The sequence below is a fragment of the Nothoprocta perdicaria genome, unplaced genomic scaffold, assembly GCF_003342845.1.
Source record: "Nothoprocta perdicaria isolate Ctin4 unplaced genomic scaffold, notPer1 scaffold_115, whole genome shotgun sequence".
Taxonomy (NCBI): Eukaryota; Metazoa; Chordata; class Aves; order Tinamiformes; family Tinamidae; genus Nothoprocta; species Nothoprocta perdicaria.
Window position 1 is genome coordinate 2,343,874 of NW_020454261.1, and position 15,862 is coordinate 2,359,735.

General features: G+C 39.5%; 1 protein-coding gene across 1 annotated transcript in view; it reads right to left on the minus strand.

The window, feature by feature from the left end:
• KCNQ3 (potassium voltage-gated channel subfamily Q member 3) overlaps positions 1–10,203 on the minus strand; it is a 29,524-nt gene extending 19,321 nt beyond the window's left edge. The window contains exons 1-7 of the mRNA XM_026053437.1: positions 10,112–10,203; positions 8,626–8,752; positions 7,052–7,224; positions 4,937–5,092; positions 3,436–3,546; positions 2,835–2,930; positions 1,395–1,489 (exon numbers count right to left, since the gene is read on the minus strand). Of these exons, the coding sequence (XP_025909222.1) occupies positions 1,395–1,489; positions 2,835–2,930; positions 3,436–3,546; positions 4,937–5,092; positions 7,052–7,224; positions 8,626–8,632 (638 nt within the window). The 5' untranslated portion in view covers positions 8,633–8,752; positions 10,112–10,203. The remainder of the gene's footprint in view (positions 1–1,394; positions 1,490–2,834; positions 2,931–3,435; positions 3,547–4,936; positions 5,093–7,051; positions 7,225–8,625; positions 8,753–10,111) is intronic.
• Positions 10,204–15,862: the final 5,659 nt, after the last annotated feature.

Sequence of the window (15,862 nt, forward strand, 5' to 3'; positions counted from 1 at the left end):
GGAGATGCATTATCAGCACAGTGATCACAGCTCACACATATAGATCTCTCCTTCAGTCATTTGAGAGGAGTGTTTTCAGAATCAGGCATAACAGCTAACCAATAAAAGAACTTTAAAACCTGTTCTTGGTTAAGTTAATCTCATTATTAGCATCTGAAATTCTAGAGCTAAAAGCTTTGGCTTTCACACTTTTTTTTATCAATGTAAAATCCTCAAGTTGAAGGTGTTTTCTAAGTGAGGCCTGTTTGACGGGCAAAAAATATGAGATCAAACAGACTTATTTTCATAAACAAGCACCCATTAAGTCTCAGTGCCTTTACATTTTGAGTGCTTTGTACTTAACTCAGGAGGATACAAATTAAACAAGAGGAAAAAAAAACCCATGTCCTTGACTCCTCAGAAAAATTGCCTTGAGGAACCTCCACTACTATCTTCAGTGGGAGAAAATTTTAAATATGGTTTGATAATTCTCTCTTGATAGTGAATTGTTCCTGTGAACAATTGTTATTGCTGTAGGATTAACATTAATACATTTATGTTTCCTTAGGTTCTAATGCCATGGACAAAGCATGTGACAAAGTAATTCTCATGTTACCAAAGTTGAAGAAGGTGAAGTTAGAATTCATCTTCTTTCAGGASAGCACACATATCTTAAAATATAAAAATAACATCATGAAGGTCATGAGAAACACAGGCACCTATGAAGTCCAGTGCTCATTCTTAGGGCCCAGATTTGAGATGGATTTGAGACTTCCAGAGGAATAAACTCCAATCTTATAAAGGGAACCTAACACTGAATCAAASTTCTCCTTTGTTCAAGGCAAAAATAAGAGCCACTCTGTGCTCTGATACATCYCACTGGGGGAAGGAAGAAGAAATAGATAAAAAAGCCAAAAGCATGTTTTTCCCTTTCATCCAGGAAGAAGGGAGAAAAAGAATGAAGAAAAATTCATTCCATAGACAGATGAAAGAGGTGGGATGACATACAGAAAATATTTATCATGGGCTTGCAGGCAGACCCTTCACTAACCCTACCATATGAATTCACCATATAATATCACATGACACATTTTCATCTGAAGATAGATGTAGSATTTGAGTCATTTTAGCCAACTGTCTTTCCTCTCAGTGTTCCTATCTGACCCTAAATAATATCTCTTCAGTTTTTTGTTTCTTGTAGCTCTTTTTCTTTACACTAGGCAATCCATAAAACTGGACTCCACTTCTAGAGAAGAAATCCTTTAAAAAAAAAAACATTTCTACAATCTTGCCAACATTATTTTCTGGCAGCAGCCCATAGCCTACAAAACTCTCATTCATATATATGAGTTCCATATTTCCTGTCTTGATTTATACTTCACGGAAAATAATGGAAAGATGGACAATGCACTTACCTGAAAAACGGAAAKGATACAATTGATTCATAAAACCGCCAGGTAGCAACTAGATCTATTCTATTGGGGTTAGTAGCATAGTATCTCCAGGCAGCCTGAATAATAAGGAAGATGGAATAATTAGTGTTAGATAAAGCTGGACTGAAAGCAGATGGATTGTTTCAAAGAGCCCATCCATGCCCATCTGGAAATTAGTTACTAATCAATGTGAAACTAGATAGTGAAATCGTTGACATTGAATTATAATCTAAGAGGGCTATGTGAGGAGACAGCATATGAGACAGAACTACCAACACTAGCAGGAGGTTATATTTAACTAATCTGGTTTTATTTTCCTGCCTGGTACATCTGAAAGAGCTTCAAGAACTGCTTGACTTGTCTGATATTTTTGAAAGTGCTCGATCTAGTTTATTGTGTAATGTGTCATCAGGGAAATTTTGCTGAACAATTTTATAGCTCCACATTTAGCTTATCTCAAAATTCTCTAAGCACATAATTAATGACATTGTGGCTAAATTAGCTACTTGCTAAGAAAAGATGCTTTAATTTAAAAGATGAATTCAATTCACCACTCCTGTAGCCCTTCTGTTTGCCAGGGAGTGCTTTCAATGAGTAGTGTAATGTGCTGTTTGACCTGTTTCACCAGGAGACTGGTTTGACCTTGAGCAGTCCCAGGCATCAGCGTTTCCATCTCAAAGCACAGAAAGTTCTCTGTCCCCTGGGAAAATGCTGCCTTTGACTTCTCTCAGGGCATGCTCCACTCCACATCTACACAGAGTAAATCCTGTAAAGTTTAATAATCTCTCAGACTAGTCATTTTATGCTTAATTTTCTAAATTAATAACAAAGATCAGAACTAAAGTCCAAAGTGAACTAATGACTAAGAACTTCTATGAACTTTCAGTGAGCGTCTATGAATTTTCCATGGGATAATGGAAAATCCAGAGCTAGTTTCACTTTGACAGACCACATGTGTTTATGAATTATGCCTGGACTGAAACAGTCACTGTCTGCTGCGTTATTTCTGTTGCTGTTTTCACATCACTAATAGCTATTTGTTTGCACATAAAACACTTCCTCAAGGGAAGTGGCAAAACTTAAATTTTGAAAGAATACGTTTTTAACAGCTTATTTTCTGTGATTTTTGAGGTGTTGATGCAGAAGTTGATTGATTTCCAGAAGCTAGCAAATGAATGCCTTTCTTCTAAAGACACTTTTCTTCTACAATGTATTTTAGTAATGGAAATATTCCTCAAAAAAATACAATGATCCCTGGATTATCTAGCTTGACATTAACAAAACTGACTCCTGTGTAAGCACAGCTTCTCACCTCCTGCAACGGAAATATGAATTCAGGCGGGGGGAGAGGTGGTCCTTGTTACATGATATAACAATTTTAATAAATGGCACTTTTCCAAGAGTGGAGAAGTGGCTTCAAACCTGAATAAGTTCTGCTGCTGGCTTTCTTCTTTTTTCAAAATGTTTTTGGCGATGTTGCTCTTGGACCTTCAATGCCAGCCCTGAACCCAAGATGCCCTGAAAGCATAGAGAGATTCAAGATTTTAGGTGTTTCTCACTTAGGAAAAGTAGACTAATAAGAACAGGAGGAAGAGGTTCTGTAGAGGGAACATGCAGATAGATATGGGATCATTGTGTAATACCATACATGCCCTTTCCAGTCAGCACTCTATCAAACAACACTCATACAGAGTTCAGAGAACATCAGGGTATCATATTATTCCAAACAGGTTTTGTGCAAGGTTTGCCTGGGGAGAAAGGGGCCTGAAAGCAACATGCTACTTGCCTCCAGAGTACAGAGTAAGGCTTATGTTTTTTCCTGGTATGGACAAATTTAAGGATCTGAATCTCTTCTTAAAATGGGCATCCTAGTGGGAGTTTCATCACTTCAACTTTTTTTTTTTTTTTTAAATAGGTCATGCATATCTAAAAATCATTTGTAAAAGAACCTATAAGAATCTTCTCTTATCTCTGGTAGACCTGGCTTAGCTCTGGGTAAAGGGAGGAGGAGGAAAGTACTTACAGCAGGAAGGGCAAAGAATGACACTCCAATGAGTGAGAAAGTAGCTGCAATCAGTCGTCCCTCCCATGTCTTGGGAGTCTTGTCGCCGTACCCAATTGTAGCCAGGGTGATCTGTGAACAAAATCAACAGGTCTTCCCATAAGAAAATTAGAGTGAACAGACTCGTTTTAAACATCACCATCATATCTGCATAACCCACTTAGGTGTATGCTCATGCACACTAGTTAAAAAGGGATCTTGACAATAGGCCATCTGTTTTTGTTTGTTTTGTTTTGTTTTGCTTTATATATATATATATATATATATATATTTAAGAGCAACATGATCCTGAGGTATCACACCCAGAAGAATGAATTTAGTCTTAAGGCACCTGACTACTTATGATGCATTTGTTGAAAAGTGACTGATGTGGCACATGGGGTAAGTGTTGTGCCCACAACCAATGCACAGCTAGGAAGGGGACTCACCAATTAATTGCCTGCAGAGCTTGAACCAGCTACCTCTCCCCGAGGTGCCACAAAGATCACTTAAACAAAGATCACTTTGCAAAAACTGACTGACCCTTTTCTTAACCCTTTTTTTGACTCCAATGAGACTCCACTTGACTTTCTTATTATTCAATTCTTCTAGAAAAGAATATAAACATATCTAATTTCTCTGTGCAGCACTTGGACCTTTTAATTAATAATGGAAAAAGACAACTTTCCATTAATGAATGAACTGCATGACACAAAAAGTTGTACTGCAGTCAACTGTATGTCATAGCACAATATAGACAATTTCCGTAACTATTCGTGGTAAAGAAACATGAACTTAGTGTAGCAATCGACTGGGGTCTTTTATGATCAAGTGAACAATGACACAAACCAATATTTCTCTCTTCATCAGAAAAGACAAGATGTATCCCTTTTTCTCAGTATTCTACCACCAAGGACAATCTCTGATGTATTCTTTTAAAATTCATCTCTGATGTATTCTTTTAAAATTCATGTATAACCTAAGAAAACTGTGAAACAATGCTTCCCAAAAGACATCCTTCTACCATCTTCATATGAAGTCAGAGACCTGCTCAGTCAAAGAAGGTTCATGCTACCTCCTTGTGCACCTTTTGAGTGTCAATCTACAGCAGAATCCTTATTAGACTTTCCTAGACAGAACACTCATGTGATGAGAGCTAGGTCTGCACTAGGCAGCACTGTCAGTGCAGTTATAAACATAGAGACACTYCCCTAAGGAGATGATATCCAGAAGTGAGGAGTCACAGAATGGTTTCTGAAAGAAATGTAAGCACCTGAGAGTCTTTGAGTGAAAGTTAATGCGAACATAAACTCTGAAAATTCGGTGTGGGATCATCCYTGTTATTGGCAATGTTATATTGATAACATCCTCCTCACCCAAACTCATTAGCTCACTTATACTTCATTTCCTAACACTGATACTTTATGTGTTATTAGACATAACTTTTTCAAGAGGAGGATAGGACATTTTGAGAGTTACGTACCAGTCCCCACCACAGTGCATCTGCATAGGTTTCAAACTCCTCCTTCATCTCCACCCCATTAGCATCCTTTTCAGGCACATCTTTTTCAACCAGATAAACAAGAAATGAGGAGAGGATGAGGGTCAGGAACCCGATGTACCAAGCAGTGATGAGTTCCTGAACAAGAAACAGAAGGACAATGGACGGGTTGAAAACYACCTCGTTATCCACTGTGGCAGAGTAAATGTCAAGAGTGGAGAGAAATCCCAAGGATAGCAGCAGAGAACTCAATGCTGGTTTGGTCACAGTCTATGAGAAGACTAGTGCAGCATTTACTGAGAAATAAAGCACACATACACAAGAACTAACTCTTATATGTTATATTTCTTAAGAGAAGCTTGCAGGAATCTGCAATTGTGCTTCTGCATAAAGCTGAGTTGAGGGTTTAGCTGCACTATGGCAGTGTCCTGCAGGGCTCTGTTGCTGACCGTGATTCTCCTGGTTGCTTCTAACAGTTGTTCCAGCTGCCCCCAGACTGGGACAATCTTTCCAGGTGACCCAACAACTCTTCATATYCCTACCTCCAGAGACTCAAAGCTGTGGAATAGCGTTCCATTAGCCAGCTCAGAGCAGCTTTTGAGGTAAGTTTTCACTGTACRCTGATGAAATAAAAATAGATCTTGAAAAATAGCAATATTGAATAAACTCTGAGCTCAAAACCTGAACGTCCTTGATTGGAAGTGAGTGACTACAGGGAAATACATGGCTAGTCCCATTGACATGGGAGATGTTTAGACCCATCTTAAAATCCCCACAATGTTTCAATCACAGTAGAGACATTTTTGGTGAAAGCAAGTTGTAAGACAACATTCCACTTCTTTTTTTTTTTTTTTCTGAGAAATATATTTGCCAGAAAATAGTGTGTAGCTTAGAATTTTATTATTGAACTTTGAGATAAGTCTATTTCCTTAGCTAATTTCTGGTATGTGACCACCAAATGAAATTTGTTCATTCTCTTTGTTATCAGAATTGTGTCCTTAGTGTCTTCCAGTGTAACAAGGTTCTCACAACACCTTTTTATCTTTCTCAGACAGCTAGGGTGCAAAATGTCATGCTGGGGAATCAAAGGAGGAAGATTAAAAAAACAAAAATCCCAGGCTATGAAGCTTTAAACACTTTCTTAACAATTTCTTTGGCACATATACTTTTTTCATGATCTCAGTTTCCTAAAGCATATTTTTGACATAAGTGTTTATGTGCCACCCGCCTTGTAGCAAGTTTGTAGGGGGTAGGAGCAGAAGTTGGTATAAAATGAAGCAGAGTGGGTATCCCTATCAGACACTACAAGGAAGCAAAGCCCAATATACTGTGCCAGCTGGCATTTTAAATTTTTTAAAAAACCCAAAATGTCAGGAATGTCATTCACAGATTTAAAAAAAAAAAGCAGTATGTAACACAGAGTGTATGTGATTTTTATACAGTTAAGATGAGAAATCTCATCTAGAATCTTTTTATGCACATAGCTTTTAACATGTAATAATGTTTGGTGAAAATGCACAACATATCTGTCTGGTGTGAGACAGGATGTGTCTGACTACAGCATCAAGATAGTCTGAACAAAGATGATTTTTGAAATTTTGTCTGTCTGGATCTCACATTGCATCCATCTTTGTATTGCCTGATCTATGCTTTCAAAGAGAAATTATTTTTGCAGCTCCCTCTGAAGTCACACTTCTGCTCACCAGCCTCTTTCCATTCCTCCAGAGTATTGCTCCATCAGTTGATCAGACCAGTCTGAGAAGCCACTACAAAAAAGTTGCAATTATAGAGGTGTTCCTGTCAAAGGTCTAACATACTTCACCTTTAATAGTATGTTCTCATGCTGCAGGAAGGAAAAATTCCTGTGGAAATGAGTATGGGTTTGAACATCTTGCTCTTTTCACTTCTCACTATGTCCACTGAGTACAGAGGGGTAAGTTAAGGGACAGGGTTTAGGGTATAGAAGAGACCTGAAAGGACTAAACTCTTCCTTGGTCTCCAGATCTTAATCCCAATGGATTGYTGTACATTCCTTTTCTTCCCCTTCCACCTCTTTCCTCCTGATCCCCAGCTTAGTCCTGCCAGCTCCTCACTTACTTTGCTATGGGCACAAATGGCAGATCCCAAAAGTTTCCATGTGCCTCCTCGCCTGTCCATTCGGAGCATCCGTAAAATTTGAAGGAAGCGGAGGCTTCTGAGAGATGTGGCCAGGACATTGCCCTGATTTCCAACCGCTACCACCGGCACCGAAGCAATCAGCACAAAGATATCTGCAAGGCAAAAGGAAGAAAAAAGCCTGACAGTAAAAGTGTCCCCAATCACTTGCTTTTTTAACACAAATCCCATCTGTTTGTGCTAAAAATTTCCCTAGGCAAATTTTAAAACTTCCTGAAAATGCCTTCGCTGGCCAATTAAACAGATATTGGCACCTGCAGCATGGTTGGAGTCACGCACAGAATGCACCAGAGCCTGATAATCAATTTGCAGATCAATGAACTGGGCTTGAGACAGCAACTGAGTTAGCATAGGAATGCAAAGAAGCAATGTAGACAGAAAAACAACCCTGAATCCACATGTCCCAGAGGCAGCTCACAGCACGCACAGCAGACAAGAAACTTGATGTTCAGTGGTGCATCTAGTATTTTGTTTTTTTGCCTCGCCTTTTGTCTGCTTCTTCTCTCTCCCCCCACTTCCTTTTTTTTTTCACCTCCCAACTCYCTTTTTATAAATACACATACAGCTAAAAGCAGCACTAAAAGGCTCCAAACATTCTCTCTCAGTCTTTAAGCTGTCTGTCTTCACATTGTGTTTCCAGCCAAAAAGAGTGGCACCAGATGGGTTCCGGATTTATTCAGTTTTCAATCATGCTCAAAATAAACTTATGCTACTTACAAACCAAGAGATGTTGCTAATAAGTCCAACAGGGTCTTTTCCTTTCCTTATCCAGACATCAGTAAAGACTTATTCTTAGAAGTGAGACGCTTTTAATGAAACGGCAAGAGACAGTATAAATCCCACCTGCTTACACATAGATGTACTGCCCTCACAATGCCATTAGAACGGTCAGAATACTTCTCTAGCAGCATCCAAAGGAACTCCATCAGCACAAAGGCAGAAACAAAATTTGTACCAGTTTAGTTTACCATTTATGCACATAAAGTGAATAAAAGGAGGAAGAGAGAGGAAGGTGCTGTGCGTATTTGTAAGGATTCCCATGGTGCTATGCACTTTATAATGAAGAATATATACTACACTATAGTATATATTATATACTGAACAAAAAGATAGTTATTGGCCACTAGAGCATTCAAATAAATGAGTCATGGAAATACTGAATATATGCAGACGTGTGACAGTTACTCATGACCGACCAAGCTCCTAAATGTTGGCTAGCTGTTTTGGGGACATAAAGGGGAGATTTAAGACGTCATTTGAAGTTGTTTAATGAGTAGTTTGATGGATATATGTAGGCAATGTTTTCCAAGGAGCATGGCAGAAATAATAAATTGTCCACAAATATATGCCAACATATATTTGAACATATTTGAATATGAAAAAGGAAGAAAGTGAACTTAAAAAATGCAGAGGGTCTGCAGATAGTGAGACTTCCTGCTGGCTCAGAACAAAAAGGACATAAATTTGGAAAGCAGCAATGAAGAATGTGTGCCTACCCAGCATGCACAAAGGCTTCCTGGCAAACTTGAGTCTCCCCCTCCATCCTTTATAGCGGCAGCAACAGCCAGCAGCCCAGATCCTTAAGGCAAACTCTGCTCCAAAGATGAAAATGGCAAAAGTTTCCTGCGGCAAAGACACAAACTAGAGGTTAGGCATGTGCTGTGCTTACCCCGCCTTTATGGAAGGCCAATTATCCCCCCAAAAATCTTCCCATTTCACATAAGTAAGAACATGCATCTGAGTGGACTACATCCCCTATCAGCAGCTTGTCCGTGTTGCCATGTCTACAGAAACAGGGTAGCAAGACAGTGCATATTCATATGGTCATACTGAAGAGGATAATACACTGCAACCTGCATTATCTCTCACTGTTTCCAGTGTAGGGCAGAAGAGGRTTTTCTGCTGTGCTTAACAGATGTTGTGCTTCCAGCTCCCCCTAGTGTAGGGCGATATGGGGTAGGGAGGGATTCTCAGAGGACATAGGCTGAGGGCAACATGGGACAGGCATGTTTTCCTGTCCTTTTCCTCTGTGAATAGTTGACCAGGAGAAAAGAAGGGCAGGGACACTAAGACTGAAAGTCAGATTTGCATTTCCCAGACATTAAAAGTGTTTCCATACAGCTGCTTCCTGAGAGGGAACTTGCAAGGGGAAATCACCTTTCATGCSTCTTGGCATTTAATTCTTGCCCAGATCTKCCTCTCCCTGAGGGATATAAGTGGYAATGGAAAGTGAGATCATAGAACTGCTGCTACAGTAATTTCCCTCGAGATGTTTCTTCTAAATGGGCTGGGTAAGTTAGAGGTAGCTCTCTGTATTGCACAATAGCTATGGGAGCAGAGGATGTGCTCTTTATTAGAGCCACACTCAAAAAGAATTAATAAGTTGATATTTAGCATTTTTTCCTTTTTCTTTTTCCTTCTGCCATATGAGAGTCATACACAAATATAGTCTCAAGCACAGACTCTAGCATTTAGAAAATAAGCATGCTAGAAATATGGAGAAATAAATATATTTTTTCAAACACTTTCAAAGGTAGTCTTTGGAGACAGTGTCAGTAACAGTTACAAGTGTTCTGCCATGAGACATGAGAATAAGCCAAGTTCTGTGTCATCCCTTGTTATATAACGAATTGTTGAGAGACTCCCAAAAGTCGAGCTTTCAAAAGTGCTTGGTTCGGGCCTGGTCAGTGGCAATTTTATTGATATATGAATGTGAGAAMCCTTAGGCAAATGCTAAAAAGCTATTATGTAAAACTCTCATGGTGTTTTTAGTCTTTATTTTACTTCCTCTTTACTCAGCCTGTGCTGATAGAGACACAGGGAACTCACCAATRTGTAAAGGTACTGTCGTTGCCCCAGGACCAACAGAAGAAATCTTTTTACATGAAGACCTGGGAAAAAGTTTCCATCACTATAGGGATGGGACCAAGAGGGACTGATTTCAGTTTGAGGACCTTATCATGATGGTCACAGTCTACTCACCAGCAAGAGGAGCCAGTCTCCAGAAACCGTTTCATACTCCTTGAAGGTTGTTAGGACAGCTAAGATCAAACACCCCAAGACAATCAGAAACCTGAAAGAAACAAGAAGGACAAATCAGAGCATTGTCACCAATCTCTGTATTTCTGTTGGAGATATTACCTMGGATAGCAACCTTTGCAGAGGCCTTTGGAAGGCAGCTACTTACTGTCAGTGAGCAATTGGGATGGAATCCATCAAGATGAGGAGGGAGCTTGAGGGTCACAAAATGATGTCAAGTGGTCAAGACATCCTTTGTACATGGCACCAACTTTGCATGGGCAAGAGAAAGACAGAAGGACTTGGAAGTCGAGAAATTGAGGCAAAACCCCAACTCAGCATGGCCTCAGGACAGACACTAAATAGACTCTTCAGGAAGGAAGTAGGCGATAATGGATTTTCGGATTGGATTATATGCTGTGGCAGAGGACTGCATTGCTCAGGTCTCTTGCAGTCAGATGTTCTATGGTCTTCATAAAATGGTCCTGAAGTTACAGTGACATAATCTGCTTGGRACATACTATAAATGCTTCAGTACAACAGACAGTGCAGCACTAGGGTAAACCCTCCTTTGAAAATCACACTGTTTTTCTTTTTTCCTTCTTTTTTTGCTTCCATTCCTTTGCAGGTGAAAAGATCAAAAGGTGAAAGAGAAGCAATAGGGAGGACAAACTGCTTTCCAGTAAACTCAGTTCTCGGTAAATCCCTGTACCAGTATTATTGGTTCTGAGGCTCCAAAAAGGAGAGAACTGACAGAAAATTTATCTCCCATCCCTGGCAAATTGAAGTCAATCTAAGCTAAAGACATTCTGATCTGCCTTATAAATCTGCTCCCAGGTTCAAGCTATTCAAAATCCTTCCTACATAAAGATGAAAGAAAAATCAAAGGAGTCTTGTAAATGATTACTGTGAAGCAGAGTAGGAAAAACTCATATTTTTCTTCTTTTTATGCCCACAAAATGGTCATTTTAATGTGCTCTACGACCAGTCCGCAGCAATAGAGGCCCGGGTAGCTATAGAAATATTTCAGACCTTAGTAAATAAATTGGAAGGCTGCCTCCATAAAAGCTTTGGATCTATGCTTTCATAGCTAGTATATATCAAAAAACTGATAGGCATTAGAAGTTGAAATGATCTTAAATTGTTAAGAAAAGATCCAAAGAGTATTTACTTTGTACTACTTATTTTGAACTTCAATCTGATACCTAAACTATGACCTCATAAATAAATCTTCAATTTGTTTCACCAAGGGAACAAAGGAGGGTCGTGGTCTCCAGCATGGAAGCAACAAGAGCAAGGACTCCCTAACATCAACTGCTCAGATGTCAAGAAAATCACTTGGAAAATTTCACCTCAGCCATTTGAACAAAATCAAAACAAAAAGAAATGTTTCTTCTCATGCTAAGGCACTCTAGCATTTCCTGGATGAGTATCACCTTCCCTCATGCATCAATCATGCTCTGATGGAGCAAGGATTGCAGAGCTGGTAAGAGAAAGCCTTCGGGTCCAGAATTTGTCTTTTACCACTTCTCTGCAAATGCACTCTGCTGTGATGGAGGCATTTAGCAGGTAACCTACCTGCTAGCAGTCCCTCTGCAATGTACGTCCATCCACTCAAGCTTGGTCTGCCTCCCCCTGCTTTACTGTCCCATCTTGCACCAAGGAAGCCAGAAGCACACTGCTAAGCAACTCAGTCTGCTACATCAGCAAATGGGTGAAAACTCTATGATATGATTCTTTCAATCAGCTGTAAACCAGCCATGACCTCTCACATTACAGCCTGGGCTGGTTGAGTGATTACATCTCTAAGTCCACATAAAGGCTTGAGCTATTGCTACTTACGCTTTCCATCAGAGTCACTTCCTTACATCACCTGAAAATCTGGCCATCTGTCAGCTCACTAATATCATTTAAATGACTTAATGAAAGTTGAAACACACTGAAAACAGTCCAAGGAAATTACGTCATCAGCTACTTAAACGAAGGGATTGAAGTTAAAGTATCATGCAGCTGAATAGCAGTGTCGTGTAAAGATGGTATGCATACTTTTGTCGAAATAGAAGAATATAATTCAGTAGTGAAACTGTCACGTTTTATCTAAAACCGACAGTCTTTTAACCAGTAGAGGGTACCAGTGCTCCACAGAGCAAAGGGATTCGGCTCTGGTTCGTGTTTTCCTCCCCCACGGGGGCACGAAGCAAGGCTGCTTTTTCAGGAGCTGTGTGTGGCATGCGTTACACTGCAAAACTCGCAGYTTGACTCGAGAGCCCGGCTGCAAAAACAACAGATCGTGGAGGCCAAAACAGGAAAAAGAGGGTGGGAGGGTGAGAATGCAGATCACAAGTTACTGCAAATGATTTTGAGGGAGAATCAGAGCTGAGGACATTGTCTGAGCCTCCTGTTGCAAGAAGGAACCTTGAGATGTTCTAGTAGGATCTTCTGTGGTACCATTCCATAGGATAAGCAGCCACTGCAAGCTGATCAAAGCCCACATCAGCAGTCCTCACTCAGCCTCTGAAATAACCACCACAGCCAGAGCACTTCACAGTCAGTAAGTTTTTAATATTTGAAGAATAGAGGGTTGTTCAAACATGATATTCGGGAAAGCTTGTGGAAACCTTGGTTTTAGGACCCTATAGCTTTGGGAATCAAAAGCTAAGTACTGAAAGAACATAATAAACCTCRATTTCAAGTTTTAAGGGAAAATAAGAAAGGAACAAATGGAACAAAGCAGAAAATCTCAGATTACAGAAGCATTTGGAGACAGAAGAAATTCCAATGAGTTGCAATAAATGATACTAAAAAAGAGAAAGCAAATGCAAATCTATGCAGTCTCTCACTGTTGGACAGGGCAAAAAGACTTTTGGCATTCTTAACCTCCAAAGTCCCAAACAGAATGAGATGCAGCAAAACTTGCAGATCAGGTGGAAAATAAGAAATCATGAAGTGCTCTGACTGTGGTGGTCATTTCAGAGGCTGAGTTAACAAGTCATAAGTATTAAAAACACATTTTTTCTCCCAGTTCTTTGAGTTGTCACATATTCCCACCCACTATCTTTTTCTCTAGATCCAAACTCCTTTTCTTGAGAACATCTGCAGTGATTGTTTTGTCCCTAATAACGGAATGTAGTTGGGACTTTTAATATTAAAAGAAAAAAAAAAAGTAGAACGAAATATGAAAGAAACAAAGAAAAAAGACATTAACAAACACCTGAGAATTGTTCTTCAGAGAAAAGGGAATGTATGTCTGACTTTTGGGATATTCACTATGGAATAGTGACATCTCTTACATTTCCACAATTACTAACAATCGGCCAGTTACTCTTACAGAGACCAATATAAAGATAAGGGTGATTGACAAAAATACAATAACTATGAGGCTACAAAGCTGCACTGAGAAACTCAAAGGAGGTTCTGTAAAGGGAAAAAGCAGCCAGACGAGGTATTATAGGACATCCAAGGATTTTTCTTTCCCTGCATCTATGGTTTCCACTAACCATATGCTCACATTTTCAGCTCCAGAGAAGATGATGCCCACAGCCACAAAGCCCTGATGTCTTTAGGTGGAAATGCCACACTATCAGCCTGCAAAGCTGCATCACACTCCTACTCCACAGCCTTGGCAGAGAGAGAGCAAGATCCTCCACAGCATGCTAGAAGAAGCCCTGGGAAGTAAGAAGTCATTCCCAAATGATCCCTAGTCTCAAACGCAGGTCAGCAGATCTGGTCCAGAACAAGAACATACATCTGGTGATGGAGGTAAGGCCTTTATTGGTCATAGAATGGGAAACCAAGACAGAAAATGCTAAACACATTCTCATGCCAAGCCAGMTTTTTGTAACTTTGGATTCTGTAGCAACAGGATTTTCTCTAAACTGGATTCATTGCTGTTCCCTTAAGTCTGGAAAGCTTTTAAAAAGCAAGATCTGAGAGAGGAAAGTTGCACTGTAACTTTTGCAATGCAAAAGCATCTAAGGTGCACGAATACAGTTTTTAAGTCAGGCAGTTCTTCTCTCGACTATATGCCAGCCAAGGTTCTGGTTAGCAAGGAGTCTTCCTCCTGTCTTTTCTTCAGGTCCACCCTTTAAAACTTTTTGCTTCAATGTACTATGCTATTGGACAGTGATATCAGATAATGCAAACAGCATCATCCAGGACTTGATGCTCTAGGTGATCTTTCAGAAGAATGGCCTGAATTTCTTGACTTACTGGGATTAGAGTGAAAATCAGAGTAATACAATTCCCTAGTTCAATATTCTCCCTCAGAAGACACAATTCTCCCAGGGATAGTCCATTCCCATCTTGTCTTTGAGGCAAGTTTTAAAGATGCTCTGAAACTTCTAGCATAAATATAATACAAGGAGAGGCCTAGATGACTTATCACATGGATAATCTGGGGGCAGATGTTAGAAGTAAGGGGGAAGACAAAGGCAATGATACCAAGGAGTTGCTTTGCTAATTTAAGTGCCTTTAAATTCTGGTTTTGTATTAAGTGAGTGACATTGCACTGAAATATTGCCTAGGACTTTTATCTGCCAGGACTAGTGGGCTTGTCCATGGGCTTCATGCAGCTAATTGACCTGAGACACACAAACTGTGAAACATGGTGGACAATGGAGCACAGCAGAGCAGAAACAACATGTGTCCAGACAGCATCACCCAGCAGCCTCATCTGCCACCCAGCAGCCTCATCTGCCATAGCAGCAAATCAAAAAGCTTCAGAAATGGTTATACTGATATGATATTCTCCAAAGGATGTTAAAAAAATCTGTGTTAAATTAAGGTAAGTTATTAAGAGTCATGTGTTAACTTCTGCTAAGCTATTTTGGTCAAGAAAAGTGTAGGGCATTTGAAAGTCAGTCCAGCCTTCAGCAAATCCTGTAATGAGATGGGAATTTAGAGTACATAAAAAGTCTAAGGTAGGAATGCACTTCCAAGTCCACAGTTAGAGATCCTGAGAAGGAATTTCCAGGAAGGTTGCTTTCTAATCACCGACTCATGGTGACACTGTGACACTGTGAGTGACAAAATTTCTGGATCCAAGAAGTAGGATCTCTCATGCAAATGTGGTCTCCCCAAAGACATTCACATTCCCTTTTTTAAAAAAAAAGAGGAGAGGAATACATTATGTACTTACAGTGATTTTTTTTTAGGGAACTCCAAGCAATATTAACAGAAGAAAAATTTCTGAACCCAATGCCCTGTCTTTTGCCTTAACAGAACAAATTGTTGTGATATTTTTTCTACCCTCCCACTTGAAATCACYGACTGAATCAGAAATTGGAGAAAGAAAAGAAGATGAAGAAAAGAACAGTCGACCAACCCACTCTTTCTTCCACCTGATCAAATTTCCTTTTCTCAAAGACATTAAAGTCAAAAATATTAGGACCTTCATAAGCATGTCACTGAAAAGGAATATCTAACATCAGGAGTATAGCACAGATCAGAAATAGCATCTGTAGCCTGTGATGTACAGTTTTTAGTTAGGAAAGTAATAACATTACTTTGATAGCTGTCCAGGTCCTTACAGCTGCTCAGAAAGAGCATCTTTACTCTTTAGAGAATCTTTTTACTCTTTTTATCTTGTTCTATTTTAGAGTTTGGACTTTTTTTTCTTTTAATGCTAGTTTGCAAGAGAATGTAGAAAAAGAATGTAGAAAATATATTTTTAAGTATAATTATTTTAATATTTTTCTAAACCAAGCCAATATTTTC